Source organism: Podarcis raffonei, chromosome 7, assembly GCF_027172205.1.
Source record: "Podarcis raffonei isolate rPodRaf1 chromosome 7, rPodRaf1.pri, whole genome shotgun sequence".
Taxonomy (NCBI): domain Eukaryota; kingdom Metazoa; phylum Chordata; class Lepidosauria; order Squamata; family Lacertidae; genus Podarcis; species Podarcis raffonei.
The window spans coordinates 86004613-86027461 of NC_070608.1; the positions used below are offsets into that span (position 1 = coordinate 86004613).

The 22849-nt window shown below is 49.7% G+C and overlaps 1 protein-coding gene across 4 annotated transcripts in view; it reads right to left on the reverse strand.

The window, feature by feature from the left end:
* The window catches only part of PCDH1 (protocadherin 1), a 75036-nt gene extending 52432 nt beyond the window's left edge, over positions 1-22604 (reverse strand). For 2 of the 4 annotated variants that reach the window (XM_053397328.1, XM_053397332.1), the window contains exon 1: positions 20798-21304. In XM_053397328.1, the coding sequence (XP_053253303.1) occupies positions 20798-20846 (49 nt within the window). In that variant the 5' untranslated portion in view covers positions 20847-21304. Of the gene's footprint in view, positions 1-20797; positions 21305-22380; positions 22440-22478 lie in introns of those variants that run through there. The other 2 variants (XM_053397330.1, XM_053397331.1) reach the window with 2 other exon arrangements.
* Positions 22605-22849: the final 245 nt, after the last annotated feature.

Consider the following 22849-nt stretch of genomic DNA (forward strand, 5'->3'; position numbering starts at 1 on the left):
GGAGCTGGTGGGTGTGCAGGGAAAGGGGAGGCTCCTAGCAAAGCCATGCATGTCCCCCACTCGCTAGGGTGCCCCTGAGAGGCCGGTGCCCTGGCATGACACACCACTAAGACCAATGGAAAAGACGGCTCTGACTAAATAACAGGACTTTATGTCAGAATGGCCCCAGACACACAAGGTGCAGGGAGGTTGGCCAGCTTAGCCTGGGGTGGGGTGGGAGTGGGAGGCCGTCAGCCAGGCAGTTGAAGTTTCCAATGCCAAATGCACCGGACAACTGAGGCAGGCCACTGGAAGCAGGCAGGCGGCAGGAGCCCAAGTGGCAGGCTCCGAATCAGATCTGATGAGCCATGAACAGCCACAGCAAACGGCCCAGGGAAATTGAAAACAACAACAACACATAGTGCACGCACAGAGAGTGCTGAGATTTTGGGCAAGTGAGGGCTAGCACAGTGGCAGGTAGCTCGCCCCTGGCAGACAAGCGGGTGGGTCTGGGTGGCCAGCAGGAAGAGAAGAGGCGGCAGAGCAGGAGGTGACTCAGGCAGCAATGCAGGTAGGCCAGGAGGGAGGGGGAGGTTAGGCAAATAGCAGCCTTGGAGATGGAGATGTTTGTGGGGGTGGGGGCAGCCGGACAGGCATGCGGCACAGCTGGCTCTACAAGCTGATTTCTCCAGTCCTGGAGACCGGAGGCAGGCAGCTGTGGTTGCCAACTTAGTCTGGCAGTAGAGGCATGCAGCTGGGCAGAGGTGTAAGGCTGTAGAGCCAGGAAGCAGTTGAGAAGAAATGATGGGGAGGCTGTCTGCTAGGGGTGGCACCCCCCACTGTTGCTGGGTGAGAGAGTCCTTTACCTCCAGGGCTTGTAATGGGTGGGTCAGTGGGTAGTGAGGGAGGAGAAAGGGCTATTCAAAAGTCTTTTGACTCAAGGCCCTGTCCTTTAAGAAGAAGATCCATTGGAAAGGGGTGGTTGTGGGGCACATGGACTTCCTTGAGCCCAGAGGAAGAGATAGCAAGGGAGTAGGAAGTCTGTGAGGCAGCTGGCCATAGCAGAAATAGAAGGCACATCACAATGATACCCAACATGGGGACAGCTAGGTAGTCATGCAGCAGCTGCCTCTGCAGGCCAAGCATTTTTTCCTGACCCCAGAGGTCCCTGAGACAGGCATGAAATGATAAAATTGCCCGTGTTCTTCCCACCCACCCAAGAAAGCGACATTCCAAAGTACACTAGCCCTGAACGTGGAGGCTGCATTAAGCTACCAAAGCTAACAGCCCAATGCATCAGCTCCCCTGTAGCACCCGGTCAGAGATGCCCAAGAGGCGCAGGGATGGTGGTGGCTCCAAGGCTGACTTTGATGCTTAAAGACCAAATGGCCTAGGACCAAAATCTGCAAGGAGCAGACCCCCTTCTTCCATACTGACCTGCCTGCGCTTTAAACACAGGACCCACATGCGGAACACCCTCCCCACTGAGGGACTGTTGCCCCCAACTCTTTGTGGTCTTAGGTGACTGCTACAGCCTAGACAGGCAACATTGGATATGGACCGCTACTGGGGCAATTTACACAGGAGCAGGTAAGATGCTGCTTTGGCAGTAAGGGGCTATTCAGGTAACTTAGGCAGGCATCTCCCCCCCCCCACAACAGGAGCAGGCAGATGAACCAGCCTGACTGGGAGAGAACCGGTCTGGCTAGTGGTGCTTCTGCTGCTGCCAGCACCTCTGTCGGCACCATGGTGCTGCCAGACAGGTGCCTTGATTTATTATCATTTCATTCTGTGCTATGTTCAATGTGTGATGTTGCGATGTGTTTGCTCGTACAATGGTGTATGCACACATGCAAGATTTACCCAATACACATAACATACACAAGGCAAAGGTACAGTTAAGGTAGAAAACACGCAGACAACGAACAGCCATTTTGCTTTTAAAACTACTACAAGGAAGGATGGGAAATGATGAATTAGGAAAGGACTGGAGAAGCTGCAAGGCTGGGTACTGGGCAAGAAGGGTAAGGGAGACTGGATGGAAACAGGCAGGGCCGTAATGAAGCACTAACAGAAAGACAAGCTGCGGGAAGAACTGCTAAGAGACGTGCACAACCCAGGAGAAAACATCTGTGCCCATGAAAACAGGTTCAAAATGGAAAACTAAGATAAGACTCAGACAACAATTATTATTTTAAAATAAGGAAGGTGGGACTGATTGACTGAGAAAGGAAGGCTGGGAGCAAGCAAACACAGATTTAAGGCCAGGAGGGACTAAAGGAAAACAAGACAAGGTGAATAATGGAACGAACCCACCAAAGAAACTGCCCACCAGCTCTTTCAAATGTTCTCTCTCCCTCTCTCTCTGAATTGACAAAAGAGTTAAGCCAGCGGGGGGGGGGGGAGCTCATGCTTTTGAGACTTGGCCACCCCTCCTCACAGGCACTGTGTTTGGAAGCAAGAGGGCCGTTTCAAGAGGGCAAAACCCCCCTCCCTCTCCAAACATCTTCGCCCTGGATGTACAGGTACTAGCTGTCAATAAACAAAGTCCAGAACTCTCCTACCCCCACCATCTCCACACCATGGCATTTTCCATTTATGGTGCCTGCTTGACCTTACATTTCAGTTTTGGAAACATTTTGGCACCAGAAGCGGTTTAGTCATGCTGGTCACATGACCTGGGAAGCTGTCTGCGGACGAACGCCGGCTCCCTTGGCCTGAAACAAGGTGAGCGCCGCAACCCCGGAGTCACCTTTGACTGGACCTAACCGTCCAGGGGTCCTTTTTAGTGTTCCCCTCCCACAATGCCCCCCAGGTATCGTTTCTTGCTGGCGAATACCCACTTGAGGACTGAGAATGTGGTCTAGTTCTTGTAAACGGAAAGGGAACAATAAGACAAGCCCTACCCTTCAGGGCCCACCCACCCTACCATTGGGCAAGGTGAGGCAGGTGTTGAAGACAGTCACTCCTCAGCCATTCCCTTCTGTTGGAGGAGAGAGCTGTAGATCTTTCACAGCGTGTACTGCTCCCCGCCCCATACCTGCTGCCTCTGTCCTATCATTAGTGTTGAATTAAGATTCAGCTACTAGTCCAATCAGCTGCTGTATGTGGGAGGCAGAAAGGGGCCCATTTTGTCATTCGCCTCAGGCAGAGAAGTGTCTTTGGTCAGTTCTATGTTCCTTCTGTTGGTATAGACCAGGGGTTGAGGACTGCGGGTCATATGTAGCCCTCCAATCCTGTCTATCCTGGCCCTTGGGACTCTCCCCAAGCCACAATCCATATGGTCATCTTCTGGGCCCTCCTTGAGAGCTTTCAGCTGCCTGGAATGTGTCCTTGAACTATGGTAATGCTTCTTGGAAGACTACATGGAAGATGAAGAGATGCAGACAGAATAGTCACTCACAAGCCATAAGCTTAGTTTGCTTGAGGCTTTGACCGGAGTACCATTTTGGAAATTCTCAGCCTCACAATAGTTTTTGATCATGGTGCCCTTTTGGAACAACTCAAAGGAATGGAAGCCAGAGGCTCTGCACAGTAGTTCAATGCCTACCCGTGGGGTAGGAATCATCACCAGAAAGTAGTACTACTAATAATTTTATTTATACCCTGCCCATGCAACTACACAAGAATAAGGCTGCTAGGTTGGTCATTGGAGCAGCCCAAATGGACCGTATCTTGCCAGCTGCAAAAGCTCTGCCCTGGCTGCCAGTGGGCTACTGAGCCCAATTCAGAGTGTTAGCACTAGCACAGAAAGCCCTACACGGCTTGGGACTCAAGTCCCAACTGCATCAACCATCTTGGGACTCTATGATCAGCAGTAGAGTTTTTAACTGCTTTAAATATGTTTTTATTTTTTTTAAAAAATAATATTTATTACTTTTAAAACCTTACAAGAAAAAAAGAGAAGAAAAAAGACAAGAAAAAAGAACAAAAGAGAGAGAGAAAGAAACAATACAATACAATATATAAACAATATAGAACACAGCCTTAACACATTAAACTAAACAAAACAAAACAACAATTTGAAAACATACATCATACCATTTCAATACTCTATCTTTCATTCCCTTGTTTCATCGACCTCCTCTCACCTCCCTTTTTGTATTCCACTTCTGTTACTTGTTTCAGCAATTCCTTTCCATCTTTCTCTATTTTTGTCATGTAAATATCTGAACATATTTTTAAATATGTTTTTATCTTATCTTCAATTGTGTCACTTTAACACTTCAATGTTTGCCATCTTGGGCTCCCCTTTGGAAGGAAGAGTGGCATAGAAGTGTAATGAACTAATTTTTTTGGGCACTGCAGCCTTTGCCATCCTGGTACCCACCAGTTGTTTTTGACTATGACTCCCATCAGGCCCAGCTGGCATCGCCATGATGGCTGAGGCTCATGGGAGCTGTAGTCCAACACATCTGAAGGTCTGCAGATTAGGGGAGGCTGTGGTACTTCGGGGAAGCAGAGAGGTGTTTGTGATGGAAGGATCTAGAGGAAGGTCTGATGGCCTGCCCTTAGGTAGATCAAACCTATGCAGCAAAATTTTTAGAGCATTATAGCTGGAGTCACCCATGCTTCTGAGGAAAAATAACATGAGTGGAGACAGAGTTGATTCCACCCCCAGTTATCAAGGTTACATTTGCCAAACTAAAATGCATCCAATTCTAAACATTTCCATTATTTCCAGAATGTATAGGCCCTATGGAGCCCCAATGTTCAGAAGAAGAAGAACCCCCCTTTACTTTGCAAAATATTTGAAATTTTAAAGGGGTACTTTGGGGCTCCAAATTAGGATTTCTAAGTCAGTATGTGCATTTCACGTATGTTAATAGTGAGCAAAATATTATATACTTACTAGATTCCCCCCCACCTGAATAGTGTATCTATGTATTTTGTAGTATTGAGATTATAGAACGTTTAGTGTCTGAAATATGCGTTTAATGTGTATTTTTAAACAAATTTATGGCAATTAAATATTTGGAGAAAAGGGTATCACATTTCAATTTGTATAGATCTTTTTAACTACTGTGTCATTAAAATGCTTTGTACAGTGCAAAACTGTAACTGGAGAAACTAAGTTGAATAAATATCAAATAGACTTTCTGTATTAAACTTTTAAAAGAAGAGGAGGAGGAGGAAGGAGTGTAGCAATTAGCAAGTGTGCACATGGCCCTCTCGTGGACTGGGGCATTTTTAAATAAAGATGGGATCCCCCCCCCTCGCACACACTTTTGTTAAATATAGTATTTTCTCAGGTACATTGGCTATATTAAGAGGAGGCCTGTTTGTTTTGAACGATACCGTTCTGTGTGAGGATTGCAGACTCTAGACATGCGCCAGCGCACAGTGGGTGGCAGACATCACTCCTTCAAGAACAGGAGAAGCCCACCAGGCCCCCTCCTTCCCCCAACTGTTTGCAAAGGAAAGGTGAATCATTGCTGCAAGCATCTTTCTCTGCAGGCGATCGGGCGGGGCGGGTGGGCTGAATAACAATCTACATGATCCCCAGCAGAAAATGAGGCTTCCAGCATCTTAACTTTGCAAACAGCTGGGCGGGGGTGGGTGGGGAGAGGACTCTGGCAAAAGGTTTTTCCCTTTTCCAAGGAAGCTGTCATATTCCTGGCTCCCAGGGTGTGTGTTCTCTGATCCTTGGGTAATGAGACAGTAGGCAGTGGAAGGCACAGCTTGGAAAAAGTTCAGCAGTAATTAAGTTCTTGCAACATCCCAGATGTGGTCACCCTGATAGGGTGTGGGAAAAACTGTGTGGCACAGCCCTTGTGCCACTTTCCAGAGGTAGTTGCGTGGGATGACTAATTCATCTGAGTGCAGTGCTCCTTAAAACAGCTCGTCATGGACAAAATACTTTTGACGCAATATTGACGGAAGTACGACCTACCCAGTTAAGACAGGAGATGTTAACTTCTTTTCAGATACTGATAACTCGCAACTTATGCACATTTAACTTGTCCGCACTGAGCTTTACACATTTGGCAATTAAAGAAAAATTAAAAAGGAAGGCCACCTGCCGTTGCACCCCATGTGTTTCGACTATATGCAATTTTGGCTTTATGTGCTGTCCCAGGAATGTAAACTATCGTATGTTGAAAGTCACCTGTATACCCTTCTTGCACAACAAGTTTCACTCAAAGATAAATCAGGAAGTTTTTAATGTCTGGCATTTTATTATATTTTTATATGTGCTGGAAGCTGCCCAGAGTGACTGGGGTATAAGTAATAAAATTATTGTTATCCTTATTGTTATTACCTACCTAAGCAAGCAGTTGGCTGTTCTACATTTAGGAAGTCAGCACTTCTGACACAGACAGATCCCTTGTAGTGGTTGCTCAGTAATGGAAGCCACAGGTACAGTAACTTCCAAAACCAGCTGCATATAAAGTGAGCACTTGTCACCCAACACTCGCCACTGATCTGACCTGGTAGGCCAGCTCTTAGTGTTTATCATTATAATGCTAAGGGCTGATATACCAGGGGAGGCCAGGGTTCTGTCTTGTCCTGTATTCTCTGCAGTAGCCAGGGTTGTGGGTTAGGTGTGCATTTATGTGCACGTTTCTAAAATATGCTGCTTTGCCAAAGACCTAGTTGCAATGAAGAATACTAAAAATACAATTTGCATATTACTAAACTTTAATATGGGACGCGGGTGGCGCTGTGGGTAAAACCTCAGTGCCTAGGACTTGCCGATCGTATGGTCGGCGGTTCGAATCCCTGTGGCGGGGTGAGCTCCCGTCATTCGGTCCCAGCTCCTGCCCACCTTAGCAGTTCGAAAGCACTCTTAAGTGCAAGTAGATAAATAGGGACCGCTTTATAGCGGGAAGGTAAACGGCGTTTCCGTGTGCTGCGCTGGTGCTGGCTCGCCAGCTGCAGCTACGTCACGCTGGCCACGTGACCTGGAAGTGTCTTCGGACGGCGCCGGCTCACGGCCTCTAGAGCAAGATGAGTACGCAACCCCAGAGTCGGACACGACTGGCCCGTATGGGCAGGGGTACCTTTACCTTTACCTTTAAACTTTAATATAAGTGCTTTTAAAAAAAGAAAATAGGAAGTTGTAAGATAATAAAAACAAGAAGGATATCTGTTCTTTTCCTTTCCATTATATTAATTCTCCAGAACCAGCACAGGGTATGACACATAATATACAGACAACCAAGATGGAAATTATTTCTCACCTATTATAGTTGTCCCTCCATTGGTTAATCAGTAGATTAATCAAGTGAAATTGTAGCTGACAAGTGTGCAACTCTAATATTGCTAAATGTTTGCAAAATCCTGGTTTTGCTCAAAAGTACCGTATTTTTCGCACCATAGGACGCACCGGACAAAAGGACGCACCTTGTTTTAGAGGGGGGAGAACAAGGGAAAAAAATTCTTCCACTCTCTGCCCAGCGCCCCTTCAGTGAAGCGGCAGGAGGCGCTGCGCAGAGAGTGGGAGAATTTCCCCCCCTCTTGTTTTCCCGCTCTAAAACAAGGTGCCGTTTAAGGTGCATTCAGGCGGCTACCTTGGAAGGTTCCTTTCGACCTGCTCTTTGGGGCTGGCGGGGGGAAGCCCACCACCAGCCCCAAAGAGCAGGTCAGGGAGCAGCGGAAAGGCGCAGCGGAGAGGCTCCTGCCATAGCCGCGCGTCACCTCTCCAGCCGGGAGAGGGTCGCGGGGGGGCCGCTTTAGCTCCGCGCGCGCTCTCCCGGCTGGAGAGGTGACACACGGCTATGGAGGCTCCTGCCATAGCCGTGCGTTACCTCTCCAGCCGGGAGAGGGCTGTGGGGCTATGGTGTCTTCGCTCCATAGGACGCACACACATTTCCCCTTCATTTTTGAAGGGGAAAAGTGCGTCCTATAGAACGAAAAATACGGAAATTCTTATTGTGTTAATCAGGATTTAGTCCTTAAAGAGTGTTTAAACTGGTTAAAGCAATAAATTAAAAGCCTTTCCATCAATTAAAAATGTGCCTGCATTGCACATTTGCAATTTTTTAATACAAATACAGTGGTACCTCGGGTTACATACGCTTCAGGTTACAGACTCCGCTAACCCAGAAATATTGCTTCAGGTTAAGAACTTTGCTTGAGGATGAGAACAGAAATTGTGCTCCAGTGGCGCGTCAGCAGCAGGAGGCCCCATTAGCTACAGTGGTGCTTCAGGTTAAGAACAGTTTCAGGTTAAGTACGGACCTCTGGAATGAATTAAGTACTTAACCCGAGGTACCACTGTACTTACTCCACTCTCAAGTACAAAATGCACCTGTCCCCACAAACAACTGCACCGCTACATAAAATACTTCCAGAAACAAACTGGATTGTGATACATCCTTTGTTTTCCAGGGAGTGAAGCACAGCTGCCATTTATCCCAATCACCGACATCCTATTTAGACTTGTGTCCTCCACACCCACTTCCATGGCCTCAAAACAAAGTACATTCCTTTCTCAGAAAGGATCTTCAAACGCTATCTTGCTTACATTCAAACAAAGTAATTACCCAACTTCGGCTCAGCCTACCCAATAACATGCCAAAGTGCAACCCAAACTCACTTCCTCCAAACAGTGTGCAGCGCATTGAAGTCACAACATACCATCTGCCTACCATCCTGTTTACCAGTCTCACTGACCCAGACTTCCTCCCACTCGTCATTCCTCCTTCTCCTCCTCTAAATAACTCCACTAGCCATACATGATACGACACCAACTTCCCAGGCAATTATCGCAAAATAGAAAACAGGCAGTTATAATCCTTGTCATAGCAAACCTTGTGTCAAATTAAACAGAGCCTGCCCTAACATATGTGAGAATTTTTGGGGGGTGGGAATTACCCCCTCCCCCAGCATTTCCTTAAAAACCAAAACCACACAACAGCGGACTGGATAACAACACAAGGCTAGCCAATATTATGGATGGGGCAGGTACCACTAGGATGGGAGAAATGGGACACCCAATCTCAGTGACCCTGGTCAGCAGCAGGAGCGGCATTAGGACCAGAACATGGCATTACCAAGGAGGCAGGTTTAGTCACTATCTGAAGGCTATCCCAGAAGGATACAGGTGTCAACAAGGGTGTCCCACATGACTTTAAAGTGCTGCTCCGCAGCGCCAGGTCAATGACCAAGGAGACCAGTGCCATCCATGACTTGATGATGGCTGGGGGAACTGACCAGGCACATGTAGCAGAGACTTGGTTGGATGAAGCAGATGGGCCTGTTCTTGTTGCCGCTTGTCCACCAGGTTTCTCTTACACACAGCAGCCCAGGTCATGTGGGTAGGGAGAGGTGGATTCAGTGGTTTTTAGGAAGCCTTCAGTTTTCATCAGGTGTCCTATTAAGGAGACCCAGTTCTCTGAGTGCATGTTCTAGAACAGTGTTAGAAATTAGCCAAGTGCTGGGCACATTTTGCAACTGGCAGGTCCAACAGTGACCATGTGGAGATCTCTAGATGCCAGGTTGGTGAATGGGAAGAACAAAATGTCACTCAGATAAGGATCTGAAATAGTTTCCTTGTAGCTTGAATTTGTTTTATTCCAGATTGTTTTATTTGAGGTTTAATGTGTTGTAAACCACTTTGAGATTTGTTCTTTAAAATATAAAATGCTATAGAAACTAGCAACAGCAACAAATTCCAGTTGTGGTGAGGAAATGCCACCTAGACATTCCACTGTGGCGACTAACTTAGGTTCAAGGTGCCACTTGGCAATTAGATTATATATCTAATTATATATCCAATTATATATCTAGATTTCCTGCCCACCTAGCAGTTCGAAAGCATGTCAAAGTGCAAGTAGATAAATAGATATAGCTCCAGCGGGAAGGTAAACGGCGTTTCTGTGTGCTGCTCTGGCTCTGGCCACATGACCCGGAAGCTGTCTGCAGACAAACGCTGGCTCCCTCAGCCAGTAAAGTGAAATGAGTGCGCAACCCCAGAGTCGTTTGCGATTGGACCTAATGGTCAGGGGTACCTTTACCTTTATATATCTGGATTATATAATACTAGTTCTGGAATTTGGGCAATAGGGGCAGTACAGGATTCCTATTGGTGTACCAACCTCCCTGCTGCACCAAAGATCCCCCGCCTGAGTTGCTTCAGGTCCTGCTGGGTGTTCTCCTGTAGACAATTAACCTGGTGGTCCTGGGGCAATGGTTTTCAACCAGTGTGCTGTGGCACCCTGGGGTGCCTTGAATGATGGTCAGGGGTGCTGCGACCTTGCACAGCTGTTTATTGCAGCAGCCCTGGCTATAAGCTTGGCAGGCGAATGGTGCCTCTGGGGTGGGGCAGGAGAGCAGCTCAGAGACCAGGTATGGCAGCAGCAGCTACGCGGAGGACTCCCAAGGAGAAGAGGAGAGGAGGATGAGGGGAGGTGTTTTAAAAAGGGTGAGAGGCGATCAGCTCTGCAGGCAAGGGGTGACATAACTGGGCTCCTTGGGCCCCACAGGGGTGCCACAGAAAGAATGTAGCTGGTCAAGGGAGCCATGGACTCGAAAAGGTTGAAAACCTCTGTCCTAGGGCATTTTAACCTCCATGCCAACTTCAGGATTTTAACCTCCATGCAAACTTCATGATTTTAACCTCCATGCCAACTTGACCATACAAGGGGCTGCTTGAGACATTGTGGAAAGCATGGCCTCCATGGGTCTGTCCTTGCATAAATCTGACCCTACTCAATAGTCATGGACACGCCTTAGATTTGACATTTTCTTCTGTGGACGTGGGTGATCTAACACTAAGTTCCAGTAGAACAAAAGAAGTGCCATGGTCAGATCACTACCTGGTGCAACTAGACTTTTCTGTGACCCTTCCTTTCCACAGGGAAGGGCGACAGATTTGAATGGCCCACCCCCACCACTTAATGGATCCAAATGGCTTCCTGAAAGTGGTAGGGAATGAATTTTCCCAGGTTGATGGCCTCTCAGCTGATTCCCTGGTGGCCTGATGGAATGCGGAGTTAAACAGGGCTATCAACTGTCTGGCTCCAAAGTGGCCTCTCAATTGCATGGACCCCGGATGGCCTCAAGGTTTTCCCCAGGGCTGAGTCATCACTGAGAAGGCCAGAATGCTTGTGGCGAAAAACTCATTTCATATCAGACCAAACAAGGGTGAGAGCCTACCTAGTGGCGATAGCGAAGAAAATTTATTCGCCACCTCTATTGCATCCACAGAAAACAGTTCCAGGAGACTCTTTCAGGTGGTTCAAAGTTTAACAGAACCACCTTCACTATTGGACTCCAAGATCTCCTGTAAAGGTTTTACTCAGATGGTGTTCAACAGATTGAGGTTAAATCCTGACAAGACAGAAGTACTGTTTCTGGGGGACACGGGGAGGGCAGGTGTGGGGGAGCCCCTGGTCCTCAAGAGGGTAAATGTGCCCCTAAAGTAGGGTTGCCATATTTTGAAGAGCAGAAAAGAGGACACATTTGCTGACCTCTGCTTTTAACTATGGAACGCTATGATGACTCTACCCATGAAAAAGAGGCCATGTCCTGGAAAAAGAGGACATATGGCAACCCTACCCTGAAGGACCAGGTGAATAGCCTTGGTGTCATTTTGGACTCATAGCTGTCCATGGAGGCACAGGTTAATTCTGAGTCCAGGGCGGCTGTCTACCAGCTCCATCTGGTACGCCAGCTGAGACCCTACCTGCCTGCGCACAGTTTCACTAGAGGGGTACCTGCTCTGGTTATCTCCCGCTTGGACTACTACAATGCGCTCTACGTGGGGCTACCTTTGAAGGTGACTTGGAAATTACAACCAATCCAGAATGCAGCAGCCAGACTGGTGACTGGGAGCGGCCTCCAAGACCATATAACACTGGTCCTGAGAGACCTGCATTGGCTCCCAGTATGTTTCCGAGCACAATTCAAAGTGTTAGTGCTGACCTTTAAAGCCCTAAACGGTCTCGGCCAAGTATACCTGAAGGAGTGTCTCCACACCCATCATCCAGCCTGGACACCGAGGTCCAGCTCTGAGGGCCTCCCGGTAGTTCACTCACTGCAAGAAGTGAAGATACAGGGAACCAGGCAGAGGGCCTTCTTGGTGGTGGTGCCCACCCTTTGGAATGTGCTCCCATCAGATGTAAAGGAGATAAACAACTATCTGACTTTGAGAAGATATCTGAATGCGAACCCTGTATAGGAAAGTTTTTTTAATATGTGATGTTTTACTTTGGTTTGATAATTTGCTGGAAGACTCCCAGAGTGGCTGGGGCAATCCAGTCAGATGGGTGGGGTACAAATAATAGAATTATTACAGGACTAAATTGCAGGGCTGTCATACATTACCCAACAAAAAGGGTCCAACACTGAACTATTTTGCAGGGCTGGTGAAACTTGTACTCTCTAAACCACAAGCCCAGCTCCTGAATAAAAACGATGGTGCTTATTGGTGCTTCTTCCCCATCACATTTATTTTTAAAAATAAACTGGGGGGTGGGGCATTAAGTAAGATCTGACTAAGGAAAATCATTAATCCTGCTGTCATTTTTTTTCTTTGATTTTGGGTACAAACACTACTACCCAGTCACAGCTACTCTCAAATGCTGAATTTCTGGTTTTGCTCTTGCCCTTTGGGGCAGCAATCACTTCTTCACCAGCGAATGAACCAGGAAGTTTTTCTCTCTAGCCTTTTCTTCCGAAATATGAACCATTGCTATGGGTTATTGTTGTTGTTGTTGCTGCTGCTGTTGTTCAGGAATAGTTGTTTTTGCTCTGGGTTGAAAATTGATGCCTGGATACCAGGTCAGCCATAATGGAAGAGTAGGCGTGGTACAAGTGTCTTGGGGACCAGGTCTACCCAGCTTGGTAGATTTGCTGCCCAGGCTTCACTGCCACTTACTCAACAGATCTAGTTTTGTACACTCATGCATGTACTTTGCACACACAAACCCTGGAAAAATGGCTGCAGTTGTCTTTGGGCAATGGAATGGGAAACAGTGATGACTTATGGAGCACAAGTTACTGATCATTTGAACAGGATTTGTGCAGGAGAGTGCAGCAAGAGCAGTAGCAGAAACTTTATTGTTGGCTATCTATCGTTTTTGCTTTGTATTTATATACTTCAGCCTAGATTGGGGTTTTTTTGTAATATTTAATTTACTCTGTTTGCTAAATTGTTGATTTTTGACATTTTATATATTTGCATTTCTTACATAGTCTATATATTTGTATTTCCAATGTCCTCTATTTGAATGTTTTCAGTGTTTACTATAAGCTGCTTTGTGCACAGCTCAATGTGGGAAAGTGGCATATAAGTTAAATCAATCAACCAATTTCCTGGTGAATTGTGTCCATTTGGGAGAGAATAGGGCTTCTTTGGGTAGAAGGGCACAATATACATTTAATAAAGTAAATAACTAGCCATTTAGGTTTTCCACATCAGACACCAAAATGCCTTGGATCACTGCTAAAAGGCACCACTGCAAAAATTAAACCCTTCTTATCAGACATAAGTGCTCTAGGTAATCATGGGACTTTAGTTAGAATTTGTACTCGTTGCTGTCTTGGAACCACCCAAGATACCCAAATGGGAAGCAGCTAGTAAGTGGTATGATCTGTGGATGCAAACTTACAGATAATAATAATAATAATAATAATAATAATAGGCAAACTGAGAGCTACTTGTGATTTCTTTTTACATTTGAAAGGACCTCAGTGGGAGTTGTTGCCTAGCAACAGCCAGCAAAGACAGATTGTTCCCGTCCAGGTCTGAGCGAGATCCAGCTGCTCAGCCCCACTTCCCTGCCTCGCTGGATTTGACAGGAGCTTTTGGATGGCATGATACCAGGGTAGAACCAGGAAGGGGCAGAAAATGCTGCGTGGATAAGGCTGCCTGCTGGACTTGAGAGGTGGGGAACGCTTCTCAGTTCAGGGGCCTCCTTCCCTTGTTCCGTCCCTCCTGCCCCCCAGATGAGAGCCAGTGTGGTGTAGTGGTTAAGAGCGGTAGACTCATAATCTGGTGAACCGGGTTTGATTCCCTGCTCCTCCACATGCAGCTGCTGGGTGACCTTGGGCCAGTCCCACTTCTCTGAAGTCTCTCAGCCTCACTCACCTACCAGAGTGTTTGTTGCGGGGGAGGAAGGGAAAGGAGAATGTTAGCTGCTTTGAGACTCCTTCGGGTAGTGATAAAGCAGGATATCAAATCCAAACTCTTCTTCTCTAGTCCTTCCTCCTAGTCCCTTTTGCCTGCTCCCGTTTACTTTCTGCTGGTTAGCTGCCTCCCTATTCCTGCCCATTTCCTTTCACTAGACTCCTTTCCTTGCTAACCCTGCGTGACCCAGCACTTTCTCAGCCCAATCCTTTTTCCTGTTCTGTATCAGGAAGTTGACCAAGCATCAGGCATACACACACTCATACAACAAGAAGGAGCTAAAGGTAAGCTGAAGGCAAAATGTGCCATTGCTTGCTCTGCACCAAAGCAGACCCCAATACTCCTCTCTTGGCTTTTAATTCCCTTCTCCTCAGCTACCTGCTGTGCCCTGAAAAGATCCCAGAAATGCCATCCTATATTCCACCTGCATCATCCACTAAACTAGGGCCCTTCAAATGTTGGACTCCAACTCCCATCAGCCCCAGGCCAGCATAGCCAATGGTCATGGAAATTGTAGTTCAAAAATATCTAGAGGGCCCATCACTGCACGAAACACATATTGATAATCTTATGTCCTTGTTTTATTCCTTCCACCTAACTACCTGGCCTCTGCAATGTGTTGAGCTCTCAAACTGTGAATATTTAATTGTTTAATTGTTTGCAGTGCTTATGTGCTACCCGGTAGCAATGTTACCTGGGTGGCTTACAACAATCCAGCATTAAAATGTAATGACAAACCAGCAATAAACAATAAAGAGTAGCACAAAATGTTTCGTAGCAGCAGCAGCAGCTAATAAAACAGTATAAAAAGATTCACAGCATTGCTAAAAGTATGCTGCAAATGGGGATTATAAATGCACAGCTCAAAAAATATTTATGATTCCTGATCAAAATACACAAGCTTTTGCTTTCCACCAGTTCACACATCATGGTAACCAAAACCCTGACTTAGCATAAATGCAAAAGCATGTGCATTCCAACAGCTGCTTTGCTTTATTTCGGGTCCTCCTGCTGCATCACTGAGAGCTAAGCAATGGTTTGGTTTAGCATATCATCCGTACCTAGGTTCATGATATGTCTCCTACAAAAAACCCCACGAGAAGTAAGCCATAAAACAAACCGTGGCTATAGCTCATCATTTGTCTGGAGTAAGGGAAACTATGAGCTCAGGTTCCAATGACACACTAAGCCTAACCATGGCTTAGCTCACAGTGGCGCAGCAACAGGCACTGAGGAGCAGCAAAGCAGCAGCAATCTCCCCTGTAGGAAGGAACCCACATCGTTTGGCTTAGCATACCATGTGAACTGGGTCTGCACTGAGTTGCAACCGCACGGGGCTTTTGGACAATCTAGGAAAGGGGTCAGCAACATTTTTCAGCCGTGGGCCGGTCCACCATGTGGTAGGCTGGACTATATTTTGGAAAAAATAATAATGAACAAATTCCTATGCCCCACAAATAACCCAGAGACGCATTTTAAATAAAAGGACACCTTCTACTCACGTAAAAACAAGCTGATTCCCAGACCATCCAGGGGCCAGATTGAGAAGGCGATTGGGCCGCATGTGGCCCCTGGGCCTTAGGTTGCCTATCCCTGATCTAGGAGAAATAGGAAACCTCTGGATGTCAGTCCACATGTCTTTTGTATTGGAGTATTCTAAGTGTTTTCTGCTTGGCTTTTATCTACTTGGATATAATCCTAATTTCATTTAGTTATAACTTCATTAGGGTCTTACATATGTAAAGATACTAAGCAAGATCATGTATGTGGAGATTAAGGCTGTGGTTTTATGGACAACTATTTGGAAAGAAGTCCCACTGAACAAAGTAGGGCTTACAGTCTGGTCCTATGCATGTTTCTGAAGAACTGTTCAGAATTTTCCAGAAATAAGGCACAAAAGGCACTAGGCAATTTTAAAAAATGCTATTATGGCAACTAGTTGGTATACATACATTCGGGAAGAACTGAATTCAAGAAAGCATTTCTTTTTTAAAAAAAGAATCACGAAAATACACAAAGCCAATTAAAAATCAGAATAAAATACACAAAACCAATTAAAAAAGCAGAACAGAAACCAGAATAGAGCAAAGCAAATGCCCTTAGAAACAACAGTCAAAATAAATACAGCACAGAGATAGCCCTGCATATTGGGAGGGGTGGGGGTTGTGGCTGCAAATGGAACTGGACCTCCTTTATATGGAAGCCAACCTTGCCCCCCTCCCCGCCCAGGATAAACTTTGAAGCAGGCCCTACTATTAGATCTTTATTGCTGCGGATGTTTGATTTCAATCCACCTTGTACGTGAAATGTATGGACTCTGCCCCTCAGATAGGATGGGGTGGTTGTCTGTAAACTATTGAGATTATATCCTGATGGGCAGTAAAAAGGGAGGGGGCAGTGGTGTGGGCGAGGAAATGAGAGAAAGCCAAAATGTGGGAGGGATTTGCGAGAGGATAGTTTTGCAACACGTATCGCCCAGAAATACTTTGTACTTAGTACCCAGTATAGGCCAACGCAATGGAAGGAACCCTGTTAAAACAAAGAGCTCCACTTCTAAACATTTAACAAAACCCAAGAAAGCAGATAGCTGAGCAATTCCTGAACTGCATTTCAGTCATCTAATGATGCAGCCAACATGGTAGGCCTGCAATAGGGAGCAGAAAAAGGAACTCATACTACTGCCAATTCAATTCAGAGCCTAGCAACAGCAGAAATGTGGAAATAGGATAGCCAAGCCTTCCTTAAAGTCCATCGCATTAGGACTTCATGGGATAAAAATGAAATAATTGCATTTCCTAACGTAATTACCTGTGCAATCTGACCAGATGCAGGCAAAGGAAGATAGCTGACTCTGGGCATTGAGAAGTTCCCGAAGGAACTTGCCAGTGGATTGTAACCACTCGAAATTACTAAAATAAAGTCACCATTTTGCATTTCCATCTCAAGCACCATATGTTGAGCCACACCTGGCTAATGAATGGTCAAGGCTGCAGTGTGAGTTGTCACAGCCTCTTGCCCACGGATTCTGCACCGCATTTGCCCTTGAGAAATTCATTGTTGATTACTTCATACATGTGCATGCCCAGTAGAAACAAGCACATCCGTACATTCCTCTCTATCCATGTCCCCGTACAATATGAGCACGCATGTGCATTATGAGCTTAAGCCCTTGCAGCATTCCTGCAGAATGATGCTCAACACACACCAGCTCAACACCAACCTTCAACACAGACTATTCATCGTCTCACAATAGTGCATTTCTTATTATTTTTGTATGATCTTAGAGAAGCCACATTTCATCCAGGAGAAGGAAAAAAACCAGAACAAGCCAGAGCTCATGCTCTTGCCTAACAAATCCAGCTCCACCACTTCGTTAGGCTCCTTCTGCAATGCTTCTAAGCCAGAGTCAGGGTCAGAGCTTTAACCTTGTCGAGCTGCTTGCCTAGTCTAGTCGGTGCTGGATTTGTGCACAAGCAAAATAAACTGCAGCTTGGGGCCTCAGATTATGAGAGGCCTCTAAGTAAAAAACAAACTAAGCTAACCTAAATTTGGAGTTTTGCATAATTGGTTAATGAAGGAAATAGGAAAACAAACTCATTCTGATATGCTGAAATATACTCAACGGCTACACAATAATTTGTCATGTTGTGTTTATATATCTATTCAGAAATAACAATAATATTGTTTTAATATATGCTAAGAAATCATATGGTATTTTCGTAAGCAAGCAGGCTGATTGCAAGATGTGCAAGATTGTTAGTTTTTAGTTCCATCCTAGCCTATGCATCGGCATGTATACAAATAGTTCATTATTTCTATTTCCGTTGTCCTTCTTGTTAGAATAATACAGTCTGGGTAACGCTCAGGGGCCGCTTAAAGCTGCCATAGTTTAGGGCCTCAGCATGTCTTAATCTAGCTCTGAGTCCAGAGGCCGCCAACAGGGTGTTGGCTGCCAACGCCAGGTATTTTGAAAGACCACTCCCATCCCTAAGCATGGCCATGTTGGCTGGGGCTGAGGATTATGGCTTTGGCCCATGATCCATGACCTAGTCTTTTGCCCTGTAGGTCCCACTGATTTGTTGCAAATCAGATTTTTGGCCAAAGGCCTATGCTGGCTGAGATGCTTTCAAATCCCCAATGAAAGCACCTGTTATCTACACCTGGCTTTGTTAGACCAATTTTCCCTTCCTCTTACAACTGGCTTAGCAAGACCATTCTCCAACTCATTTAGGTGTGAACACATTAGCATATACAAAACTATTCAGCAGGGCTTAGGCCTCCTGGCTCCTATTTGGAAGCACGTTCTGCCTATAGGGATACAGTGGTGGTGGTCTTTTGTAGCATTTGATTCTGGGTAACACATAGATAACAGATCTGCCTTAAGGCAACTCAGAAAGCAATAAAGATTTCTTTAGAAGTCGAGTCCTAGAACCCCTTGGGGTCACCAGCAGCTGGCAATGGCAGTTAACTCATAACTGCCCAATCAAAATATCAAACCCCTCTACCTTACTAGAAGAGGCTATAGGATGAAAGCCATACACTGAAAACACTGTGCACAGGAAACATCCCAGAATAAAAGCTCTCCGGCCAACAGAGCACACACTCAGGAACACCAGGAAGCACAAATGAGAATTAGGGCTTGGGATTGTGCTGTGCACAACGATACAAAACCCTTAAAACAGCAGCTACCTAATTCACGTAGTGATGACAGATAAAAGGCACAAACTATTCTCTGGTCTCAAATATTGTGTTGGAAAGAATGCTTGGATGTTGCTGCATTATTTTTTTTAATAATCATTGGTTGGGTAACATTTAGTACTAGCGCTGGGAAAATGAGAGGTTCCCAGATGCTGGACTAGAAACTTACAGTAACCACAAACGGGCAGAGGAAAATAGAGCATGATTCATAGTTAGCATCTGCATACAAGGCTGCATATAACTAGCTGTAAAGGGGACTCCGCCTCACCCCACCCTTCCAGCCCCTCAAAGAAGTCGGGTTACGAGCGAATGGCAACAAGTAATCCGGCAACAATACAGTAAATGGCTTTTTGCACAATCAAATCCATACAGCCCCTCTAGCAGGGCACACCTAACACATCCCTCACTCCTAGGAACATCCTCATAGGATACACACGCATTACATGCCCCTCCTCCATAGGAAGGTACATGCACCGCCGCCGCCACATCCTTCCAGCCTGCCTCACCCCCCGGGATACCCAGGGGCGCCTCTTTTCTGTGCACCTTCCACGTCTCCCCCTCTTCCACCCATCACACTTCATCTGCGCGCACACAAACCCCGATTCACCGACGACGTGCTACGGACGCCAGTTCTCACCACAAGCGCCCGCCAGCGCTGAAACCCGGGTCTCCACCAGCCATGCATGCCCACTTCCTCTACATGCCCAACACCTGAAGTTCACCTCAGACCTGTCCGCTCTTGCATGCACACGCACCCCGTTCGCCTTCCTCCTCTTTCCTGCGTATTCCCCAGCCTTCCCTTGGGCTGCCTTCTGCTCCTTCCCCAGGCACTCCTCGGGGTCTCTCTCCGAAGGAGGCGCATCTACACCCGAACCCGCTGCGCGGCAGCACCCTTTCCCGTGCAGGCGCTCCTCCAGACCCCAACCCCGGAGCAGCAATGCCCCGGACAGAGCGCGCACGGGGGGGGGGGGGAAGAACCTGGCAAGGGCGAGAATGCAACGCACTTTTCACCCGGGGAAGAGGAGGCGCGCTTGCCGCCTCGGCCATCCGCGCGCAGGAGCGAAGCACGAGCGCCAGCCAGGGCAGCTGCCAGCCTCGCCCGCCCGCCCGCGCCCCCCCCCGCCGCACCAGCAAAACACGCGCAGTCCGAAAAGGCGCTTGCAGGGATGCCACGTCCCCGGAGCCCGCACACAAGCAGGGCATTCCGGGGCAGGGGCAGGAGTCGGGGCGGGGGGGGGGGCTCACACGAGCGAAGCGGAGTTCTTCCCCCCCCCCAGCACCCAACAAGTGGCAGGAGGCAAGGGTGCTTCGGTCCTGGCAGGAGCCCGACTACTTGCCCCCCTTTCTGATCCGGGAGGGGGCGCACACAGCGCATCGGGGTGCAGCCATCGGGGAGAAGCCAGGCGTCGCCCACAAACGCCTCCCTGTCGTCCCCCCCCCCGCTGCTTCTCGCCTGTAACGGGAGGGGGGTAGCAATGTGCGCGGAGCCCTCACTGCCTCCCCCCGGGAGCTGCGTCCGATTTCGGGGGCGCTCCCGTCTCCGCAGATTGGAAAAGATTCATCGAGACCCCGATCCGTGAAAAAATAGGGTGCCGAAAAGGAGGGGCGCGCGGGGGGGGGAGAGAATGGATCGAATTGGCTCCGGGAGGGAGAGCAGCAACGGAGGCGCCGCAGCTCGCGGGGGGGGGGGGGCGAGAAGCCGCTGGATGCGGCGAGAGGAAGAAGGACCCGGCGCAGGACCGCAAGCGAGTCGCCTGCCGGCTGGAGCAAAAACTTGACCCCCGCAAGCTGCCTACCAAGTATCCCCATCCTCGCCCCTCCACCCACCCCTCGCCCGTCCGTCTTCGGGGAGCTGCGCGGCTGCTCGCCCGCCTCTGCTCCCGCCACCCGCAGCCTCGAGCGGGCGCCTGCCTTGCTCGCTTCCCTCCAGCAGCCCGGCGCCCGCATTCCGACACAGCCGCGAGCCGAGCGCGGTCCTCCTCCGCGGGGTCCGCCCTGGCCGCTTCCCGGCTGCCCGCCCGCCCGCCCGCCGCGCTTCCTTACTTCGCGGCGCCCGGGGCTTCCTCCTGGCTCGCCGCTCCTCGCCGGGCATCTTCGCCTCCCGCCGCCTGCCCGCCGCTCTCCGCAGCAAATCCGCCAGCAGCCGGGCTCTCCGAGCCCCCCGCGCCGTCGCGCTCCGCTCCAAATCCGCGCCGCTCCGTTCAGTCCCTTCCACCCGAAGGAAGCCCTCCCTCCTGCCCGCTCGCCCGCGCCACGAGCCCAGCCAAGCAGCCGCTGCTGCCGGGGCGCGCGCCGAGCCGGGCTGTGTCCGAGCCGGAGCTGCTCTCTCGGTGTGTGTGAGGAGGAAGTGCAGGGGAAGCGCAACCCAGGGATTGCATCGCCCCCCCCCCAGCTCCTCGCGCGCGCGCGCCGCCGCCGCCTCCCTCTCCGCGCTCGCTCCCTCCCGGCTGGCCTCCTCCTCGCCGTCGTCCTCGCTGCCCGGGGAGAGGGAGGCGGAGCTCCGGCGCCTTGGCAGAGCCGGTGCCCAAGCCAAGCTCCGCGCGGAGGTGGCCGCAGTGCTTTAGCCGAGCCCAGCCGCGCGCTCGCTCGCCTCCGAGGAAGGGGACAAGCCCTCCCCGAGCGCCTCCGGGAGCATCATCGCGACCCGCGCGCCGCCGCCCGGCTCCTCGGCCGCTGACTTGCCTGCTTGGGGGGGAAGCGATGGGCAGCCCCGCGCTGCCCGGGGAATTCGCGGCGAGATGCCCGGCCGCCCGCCCGCCCCGCGGATTTGCAGCCCGTCGCTGCAGCTGCCCGAGCCGCGAGGTCGCGCGCTGGCGCCCGGCAGCAGGAGGCGTCCCACTCGCGGCGGCGGCGGCGGCCACGGCCACTAGGGGCGCGCGAGGCCTGCTCCCCACGAGGCGCCGACGAGGCCTGCGCGCCCGCCTGCCTGCCCTGCTGGCCGGAGCCGCTTGGAGCGCCGCGCCGCCTGCCCGCCGTTCGCTCTCCCCGCGTGACTCCCGCTGACCTTGCCCCCGCCAGCCCCGCCGCCCGCCCGCGCGCCCTCCCCCCCTCCTCCCCCGCTGTCCTCGCGGCCGGTTCCGGTGAGTCACCCGCGCGTCGCCGGCTGCACCTGCCGGGGGAGGAGGGAGCGAGCTGGGACTGCGCACCTGCCCAGCCGCCCGCCCTTCCCCCTCGCCGCCACTGCAGCAACCCCCGAGGGGGCTGGCCAGTGCCATGCCGCTGCCCCCCGGGGATCGCGCGGCGGAGCTGCCCTCGGGATCAGTCTCCGGAGAGCCGCTTCCGAGCAGGCGGCGACCCTCCCGCAGGGAGAACTCCGCGCTGGCGAGGCCAAGATGGTTGCCAGCTGCCCCGGCATCCAGGGCGGCCGAGAAAACAGCGGGACTCACACGCGGGGAAGCGGCTGCCGAGCGCCGGCTCCTCTGCCCCTTTAAGCAGCGCGGGCCCTGCTCTGCCAGTGGTCCGGATTTCCAAGCTGGATTCTGGTCCTTTGCCAAGGACTGAGCGCTCGTTAACATTCAGCCTGGCGCTCCCGGTGCCAAGCTGCCAGGCTCCAGAGATCCCTGGCTCTTGGGCCCCTGCAGGCCGGCCGCGTCAAGCAACTCAGCAGGCGCCTTGCGGAGCCCTACCGGGGTGGGGGGCTGCCGGGCTGCCCTGCTGGCGAGCTCCCAAGTCCGCACGGTGTACTTTCTAGCATCGTTAGGAGTAGATTATGGGCAGAGCCAACCTGTTAAAAACACGTGTTGCTTCTTTCCTGCAGCTCCAGATTTTTTACATGCTGCTCAGCTCTATGAACCTGTTGCGCAGCGCAGCCCCCGCGTTTCTTCTTCCCATACATGCTCCATTCGCCTTCCATAACCCACTGCACCATCTAGAGGCTGCTTTGTCTTTCAATGGAATGACGGGCTTTATGTGAATTTGAGTCCTTGGGCTGTGTGTGTGTGTGTGTGTGTGTGTGTGTGTGTGTGTGTAAAAAAGAGAAAGAGTATCTCTGCATCTTCCTGGGAGAGAGGGGTCTTGTGAGGAATGTGAATTTCTTATCAAAAGACTCTCCCCCCCCCACCAAAAAGAGAGTCTCTTAAGGATTCCTGCTGCTCC